The sequence below is a fragment of the Papaver somniferum genome, chromosome 5 (assembly GCF_003573695.1).
Source record: "Papaver somniferum cultivar HN1 chromosome 5, ASM357369v1, whole genome shotgun sequence".
Taxonomy (NCBI): domain Eukaryota; kingdom Viridiplantae; phylum Streptophyta; class Magnoliopsida; order Ranunculales; family Papaveraceae; genus Papaver; species Papaver somniferum.
Window position 1 is genome coordinate 197,578,852 of NC_039362.1, and position 7,271 is coordinate 197,586,122.

A 7,271-nucleotide genomic window follows, 5' to 3' on the forward strand; every position below is an offset into this window, starting at 1 on the left:
CTCAACCCAATTTTCATGCACTTAGCTGGTGAGCCTCTGAGTAAGGTGCCCGAGTGAAATAGGTTAACAAAAGAAGAAGAAACCCAAAATCTTTTCCCCCTTTCTTTCTTCTCGTGTAAACAAAATTCATCCCATATCCATGGCGAATTAACCCATCTTTCTTTTAATTGATGTAAGTCCTCTCTCAATCTCTGTCAGTTATTACCTAATTGTTCTCTTCTTCTAATCTCGATTCACACATTTCTTATTAGTTTTCGTTTTGATCTGAAACAGTTTTTGGAGATCATATTCAAGTTTTTAGTGAAGGATTATCAGTAGCTAGATTGATAGAAGAACTTATCAAACTCCATTGAAGGAATACATGTCTGATTCAAATGATGAGAATCCATCTCATACTCAGGTAAAACCCTAAAATTAGCATTTCTCAATGTTAAAACAATCGATATATGCTCACTGATGTAAATGTTGTTTTGATTGTTTGATGTTGAAATAGTGCAATTTTCCCTTTAGAGGTTTTTTTTGTTTTTTTTGTAAGTTTAGGGATTTTGATTAGCTTTTTTTTCCTTTTTCTTGAAATTGAGTTTTAACTGTTATAGTGTGTTCTGGAGATTATAGGTTTTGGAATGGATGAATTTCTTGCACTTATAAGAAGTTTATATGAGTTTGTTCACATTATATGTTTCGTGTAACTTAACTAGAAGAAGTGGCTGATGAAACATGTCTATTAGTATGTAGGAGTTGGCTGATGAAATATATTGTGGAAATGTATAGTCTATTTGGGGTTGTAATCTGCTTAATTGGCAGAAGGTTGTTCATTGAAGAAAAAAGAGAAATTCTTGGGACACCTTGTTGTTGGTTTCTTTCTTTTTTGTTTGTGGTTAGAGCAACTTATAGGGAAATGAATAATCCTGTGCTTGTTGTTGGATTTTTTTTTCTTACAGTATTCTTAGTTTACTCATTTGTGGAAAATATAGGTATAGGAATGAATTTTTGCGTACTTAAAAGAAGTTTCTATCGCATTTTGCTTGTATATGTTTCCTTTGGATGCAAAATGTCTATCCATCTTGGAAATTTATTGTCTACCTGGGTTGTAATCTGCTTAACTAACAGATTGGAGGGTTGATCATTGAAGGAAAAAGCAAATTTCCTCCAAGAACTTGTTGTTGAATATTTTCTAAGAAATTCTTAGTTCACTCATTTGGTATGGTGGTGCATGCAGTTATCATCGCAATTTTTTGGGGACCTACTTGATTCTATAATAGTAGATATTGCATCTGAATGCCATCGGATAGCTAGGCTAGGGCTTGACCATAACCTGGAGGAGGAAGAAGAAGAGTTGAGGCTATCTACTCAGGCTCGTGACAGGGCAGCTGATCCTAGCAGTAGTGGTGAAACAAACAGCAAGTATGTGGTTGATATATTTGGACAAAAGCATCCTGCAGTGGCAAATGAAATCTTTGAGTGCATGAACTGTGGAAGGTCTATAATGGCTGGGAGGTTTGCTCCTCATCTGGAGAAGTGCATGGGAAAGGTTGGTTACTTCGAAAGCTTTTCTAAATTCTCAATATTAGGTTGAATTTCTCTGTAGCTCATGATAGAGCAGAGTAGGTTGCCACTGCCACTTAGAGGTTTTATTTGTTTTCAGAACAAACGAAATTGCCATGTTTGTAGATCATTAGATCTCCTTTCCTGCTTCATGTGATTATCAAATGATTACACCCTGATGTATAAATCAAGTTTTGTTTTCATTGTTTCAGCTTCTGTTTTAATCTTTTCTTTGCTTTTCTTGTTTAGGGTCGAAATGCTCGCATGAAGACCACAAGAAGTAGCACTGCTGCACAGAATCGGTATACGTGAAACCCAGTTTCTACATACTCACCTTATTCAAATCCAACCAGTAATACTGTAGCCGGCTTCCAAACGGACCTTCTAGCATTTTAGGCGAGGAGTATGGTGACAGTGCTCTATATTTTAACTATTCTCAGGAATGTTGTTGAAGAATTTTAATTAACCACAAGGTGAGCAAGTCTATGATATAGCATTATGAGTACATGAATCATTGACTTTTTCATGTAAGCTTGAGTCAAGAATCTCTGACAATGTTAGCACTAATTGTTTGATATCCTGCTTATATGTTTCCGCCATATTTCGATCTTCATTTTATTTGAAACACTTGCTGGTCATGGAACTCACATTTTCACTGCAACTTGCTGCAAAGAGGAATCTCTAGCTGTTCAAGTGCTACAGGACAACCATATAGATATTGTCTATCAGATGTTTCACTTCTTCTGATCTTACTATTTGTAGTTCGCGAATTCTTGTACCTCTTTCTGGAGTGAATATCCAGGAACCCAGTTGACAGGCATAATTTCAAGTTGTAAGTCCGTATATCTGATTGCAAGAAACTAGGAAATGTAGGATTTGCTTGTATCCAGTTCTCACAGGGCATTGGAAAACTGAATATCTTACCTATTTTAACCGCAATAGTCTAGTGCAGTCAATAGATCTTGTTAAACATTTGCATCAATAGTGGCCTGAAATTCAAAAAATTAAACAAATTCAACGAATGCTGATTTACGATTCAAATCCAACAAGAAACTTAAAATACCAAGCTACCCCGAAAGTAAAATGTCAGACAAAATTTGGCAACCTAAGCAGTAATTATTCGAAGTTAGAAGTGAAATGAAAAAATTGTTTCACAAATAGAATTTGGTTCCTAAACTAATTCCGACTTTTTCGTAATATATCCAAACAGTAGGTCATAACCGACTCATAAGGCATGCAGTTTTCCCTTTAATCTATACTACTAATTGTTATTGAAGAAACCGAAGCAAATTTCTGAATATAAAAATGGCTGACAACGATTACCGGATTTTACAACATACTCTTGTTTCTTCTGCAGCTTTAACTTCAGCTGGGTTCAATATACTTCTCTTTCAGATTTTGTTGAAACACTTTGAGCATGGATACTTCTAGAGGATTTCGCTTCAGGGATCCTGAAAACAGTGATGATAGCACATCGGATGAATATTCAGATTCTAGTATCGATGAATCTAGGCTTGAATCAATGACTGGCAAGGTGATAATTTCGTTCAGAATTTGATTATAATCAAAAAAAATAAAAAGTGATTAAATGTTTCTTTTTTTTTTTTTGTTGATGGTTAGGGGATAAAACGTCTTTGTTCAGAGCTTGTTGAGCTAAAGAGGGCATCGGATGGAGATTTTCAGAGAAATATTTGTTCGAATTATTCGTCCTTTGTCCGGTAATCCCATATTATCTCTCTCTATCTAATGTTTTTTTTCCTTCACTTCGTAATCGGACTTCTACCTCTTCTGTACAGAATATTCAACGAGGTAGGAACCATGGAAAACGAATTCATCCATCTAAAACAACATGTTTTAACACAAAGGAAGCTAGTGAAAAACCTGACAGACGGCATTTACCGCGATCTGGTGTCAGAGGAATCAATAGAAACAATCATCGAAGAATCCTTATATGAGGAGCACTATCAACCGAGCAACTTAGAGATAACAGAAACAATGGACATACTTTTGTCAGAACATAGACTAGATGAAGCTCTGGGGATTCTGGAAATATGGATTCGGCCTCTAAAGATAATACAATCGGAAGAGAATCCTCCAATGCAGGTTTTGATCTCTTATAGTTCTGCAATACTGGAAAGGAAGTCGAGACTTGTGAATCAACTTGCCCTTGTCGCCAGTCATCCGAGAGTAGCTGCGCCAGAATTACGGAAGGCACTTGCCGGACTACAAAGACTCGGTGAAAGTCAGCTTGCAACGCATATAATGCTTAAATATTATCATCACCGTCTTCTTAATGGTATAAGTAGTATGCAGTCTTCAAAAGAATATTTGCATGGGATTTACTTTAAGGAACTCGCAAAGTTTGTTTTTTCTGTGATCTCACAAGGAGCAAAGAGTTTTGAAACTTTACACGGTGATAAATCACCATATGCTTCAGAATTTATTCAGTGGACGCGTGAAGCACTAGAAGTCTTTGTTATATATTTTGATAAGCATGTTAAGTCTGATTCTGAAATAAATGGTCGGTTGTCAGCGGCAGTAGCAGCTGTAGGAATTTCTTTCTCATTTTGTTCCCTGCTTGAAGCTCAAAGCATAACGTTGCAACCGTGCTTGGTGAAGCTAATGAGACCTTGTATGAACGAAGTTCTAAAGATGCATATTGACCATTTTAAGAAAGTTGTTGGTATTTTCACAGCAACTGATGATTGGGTACTCGGTAAATACCTTATTTCCGGAATTCTGAATGAGAGAGCCTTGCCCATGATAACTGGTCGTGAACTGGAATATTGCATGCTGACTAACAGCGGAAGGAAATTAACATCAATGCTGCAGGTGTGTTTGAATTATTTTTGCAAGTAATATTACAATTTCCCTTGGTTTGACTGCCTTAGTTTAATTTTCTTGGTATAATCTAACATTAAAAAATAAACATTATCGTGTATGTTCTAAAAAGTTCTCTAATTATGTTCAGGGTATCATTAGTGGAGTTTTGCCATTAATCGACCTTCAAATGGAGATCTCGGTTCTCAATGGACTAATGGAACTCTTCAGAGAATATATTGAGACTCTTGTTAAAGTCATCCCTTGTAAAATGAACATACTAGATGCAGGCGGTTCAAGAGTAATTTTGGCTCAAGCTTTATCCCAACAAGTTTCTGTGTTGGCAAATGCATCAGCACTTGTAGATATTTTCTCAATCACTTTCAGGAGCATATTCATGGACAATCAGAATTTCGGTTTTCAGTCAGAAAATATGGGTAGCCGCGGGAAGGAACTTGATACCTGGATAGTTGCGATTCAACAAATATCAAATCAACTCACCACTCATTTCTGCCAGCAATTTGTGCATAGATTTATGTGTCCAGATGCTGGATCAAGAATTTGTGCAGAAACTTATACTGATAGTCAAGAAGACTCCGAGTTAGATCAAGATTTTATGCCTTCTTCCGCATTCCAGGTATCATGTTCTTCCGTACTCTCCAGTGAAACTATATTTATTGTGTTCAAGATAATCTTTTAAGCTCAATAACAGTTTTCCTTGTTAAACATGTTGCATATGTCATTCTTCAATTTCCCTGAATACTTGCTTATCTCTTTGTGTTAATGATGATCAGGTATTGTTTCTAGAAATGAGAGGATTAAAGAATCTAGTTAGACAAATCTTTGTTACTGAAGTTTGGCGGGTTGAGGAGCTATTGAAAGAACTGATGGAGACTGTTTTTGTTTGGCTTTCAAATTGCCAAGATTTTTGGAAAGCCATTGAGGATAAATCGACTATCAATGTCCAACAATCTCGAGGTTTCGAGCAGGTAACTAGTTTATCCAGCATTAAACTTATTGGAGAAAGTACAAGTTATTTGACTTTCGAAGATATTTACTTGGCTCATTATGTTTGATTGGTGAGTATGAACAGATGTTACCATAACCGTGTAGTTGGATATATATTTATCTGTCATCCATGTTCATTGTTGTGTACCTTAGTTATTTCCTGTCATTGTGGCCGGTAGCCACCATACGAATTTCTGGTTCACAAAATTCTCTACCGCTTCTTTCCCATGTAACAGTTTATTGTGGACATGCACTTTCTGTTGGAAATCTCAAGGTTTGGAGGGTTCTTTTCTGAAAACATGCTTGATGCTTCCATGGATCTAATATATCGCATTGAACCAGCATTTACTTATGTAGAATGTGATCCTAACAGGTATTTCAACTTTTCCTGCTAATGTTTAGTGTGAGTCTCTAGTTCCACTAATCTGGATTCCCAAGTAGCTGACTACAGTTTGATTAATTCTGCTTGTTATTTCCATCACACGTAACAAGTTGAGTTTTTTTCTTTCATAGGGATGTACTTGCAGACGAATGGGCTACAGATGTTGCTAATGCGGCTATCAAGAAAATATTGGAGTATGAGATATTAAAGTCTCCATCCGTAGCAGAACCTACAGTATCTACTTTTTTAGAGGATACAGAGAGTGGGAAGTCAATCGATTCTGTCAGGGAAGATGATTTTAGTTCTGTTGAAGATTTTACAAAGTTGGAAGATGGAATAACAGAGAATTTACCAAAACGTTTGGCAACATATGAAGAAATTCAAATATCAGAAGTTACCATATCCGATGAAGCTATGAGCAAGATACACATGACTGACAAAACTCAGTTGGAACCTTCAAGGATTTTTGTGGAGGACAAGGAGAAGTGTGGGTTTGAGAATTTAAGTGACTCTTATGAAGATGCTAGAAGTTCAATAGAAGATGTTACGGAGGTGGAAAATGAAGTAGTTGGAGTAAATGAAACTGCCATAATAAACCAAGAGCTTTGGCAATTTGATGGCATAACCCCTTCTCTTGAAGTCATCATCGATCTAGAGTTGGCAAAAACAGTAAAGTTAGACGAAGCACCATTAAGGACTTTTGAAGAAGATTTTGACAAAAAACAGTCTTTGAAGTCAAATGATGTAGAGCAGAGGAAGGAAAATGGATCTTCATCGGAAAAGTCTGAGGAGTTCGGCAGTGGCGGACTAGCAGTTGAGGTGTTAAAAGCTGTCATACTGGATCATCAAATGCATAATTCAGCAGCAGTTATTTCTAAGGAACCCCAAGGTAACAACAAATATGAATATTCTGAAGACGAGGATGAGGATCAAAGTTTTACTGGATGTCTTGGAAGGTCCAAAGAAGAATTTGGGACTACAAATGCAGCCATTGCAAATCCAGAGGAGATTGAAACAAGGCAATTGCCAAATGCTTGTGTAGTTGACGAGGTGTCTGAGGAAATAGGGCAAAAGGCAGAGTTGATTGACGAGGAGGCTAGTAGTAATAGTAACCCATGTAATGATTCTTGTACCTCATTTGACGGGCATGCTGCATAATATTCATGAGAATATCCAAAAGAGGTATTCATACATGAACTACGCGTATGAAGAAGGGTAACTTTGGCCAGTGAGCACACTATTTCTTCAAGAAGTAAAAAATATTCTCAACAAATTAATAGTACGCAATTATTTTCTAAAATCTTAGAAATTCCTCATTTTTTTTTTCTTTTTCTTTTTTTTTTGGGCTAAGTCCAAAAATTTATTAAAGCAAAAAAGCTTAATTACAAAAGTTACAAGGGGCTCTAAGGCCCCCACCCCCATAAACCAAAGGGCTAAAGGAAAAACTCAAAAAGACTCATAAAAAAGAACTCTTAAGAAAAAGAAATCCGAAAAGCAAAGAAAATGAAGTCATCTT

At 36.4% G+C, this 7,271-nt stretch overlaps 2 protein-coding genes across 2 annotated transcripts; both read left to right on the forward strand.

Annotated features, from left to right (window-relative positions):
• Positions 1–2,144, forward strand: LOC113284220 (ataxin-7-like protein 3). The gene is made up of 4 exons (XM_026533633.1): positions 1–172; positions 274–400; positions 1,220–1,531; positions 1,795–2,144. Exons 2-4 carry the CDS (start codon positions 362–364, stop codon positions 1,855–1,857), a joined length of 414 nt encoding a protein of 137 aa, XP_026389418.1. The 5' UTR covers positions 1–172; positions 274–361; the 3' UTR covers positions 1,858–2,144.
• A 112-nt stretch (positions 2,145–2,256) lies between these two features.
• On the forward strand, positions 2,257–7,034 carry LOC113284219 (exocyst complex component EXO84B-like). Its single transcript, XM_026533632.1, has 8 exons — positions 2,257–2,377; positions 2,903–3,079; positions 3,166–3,263; positions 3,342–4,377; positions 4,517–5,002; positions 5,160–5,354; positions 5,610–5,746; positions 5,887–7,034. The coding sequence occupies exons 2-8, from the start codon at positions 2,963–2,965 to the stop codon at positions 6,911–6,913; spliced, it is 3,096 nt and encodes a 1,031-aa protein (XP_026389417.1). The 5' UTR covers positions 2,257–2,377; positions 2,903–2,962; the 3' UTR covers positions 6,914–7,034.
• Positions 7,035–7,271: the final 237 nt, after the last annotated feature.

Coding starts and splice junctions, on each gene's coding strand:
- LOC113284220 (XM_026533633.1), top strand. CDS start 362: ATGTCTGATTCAAATGATGAGAATCCATCTCATACTCAG. Junction 401..1,219: donor AGAATCCATCTCATACTCAG/GTAAAACCCTAA, acceptor TGGTGCATGCAG/TTATCATCGCAATTTTTTGG. Junction 1,532..1,794: donor TGGAGAAGTGCATGGGAAAG/GTTGGTTACTTC, acceptor TTTCTTGTTTAG/GGTCGAAATGCTCGCATGAA.
- LOC113284219 (XM_026533632.1), top strand. CDS start 2,963: ATGGATACTTCTAGAGGATTTCGCTTCAGGGATCCTGAAAACAGTGAT. Junction 3,080..3,165: donor TTGAATCAATGACTGGCAAG/GTGATAATTTCG, acceptor GTTGATGGTTAG/GGGATAAAACGTCTTTGTTC. Junction 5,747..5,886: donor GTAGAATGTGATCCTAACAG/GTATTTCAACTT, acceptor TTTCTTTCATAG/GGATGTACTTGCAGACGAAT.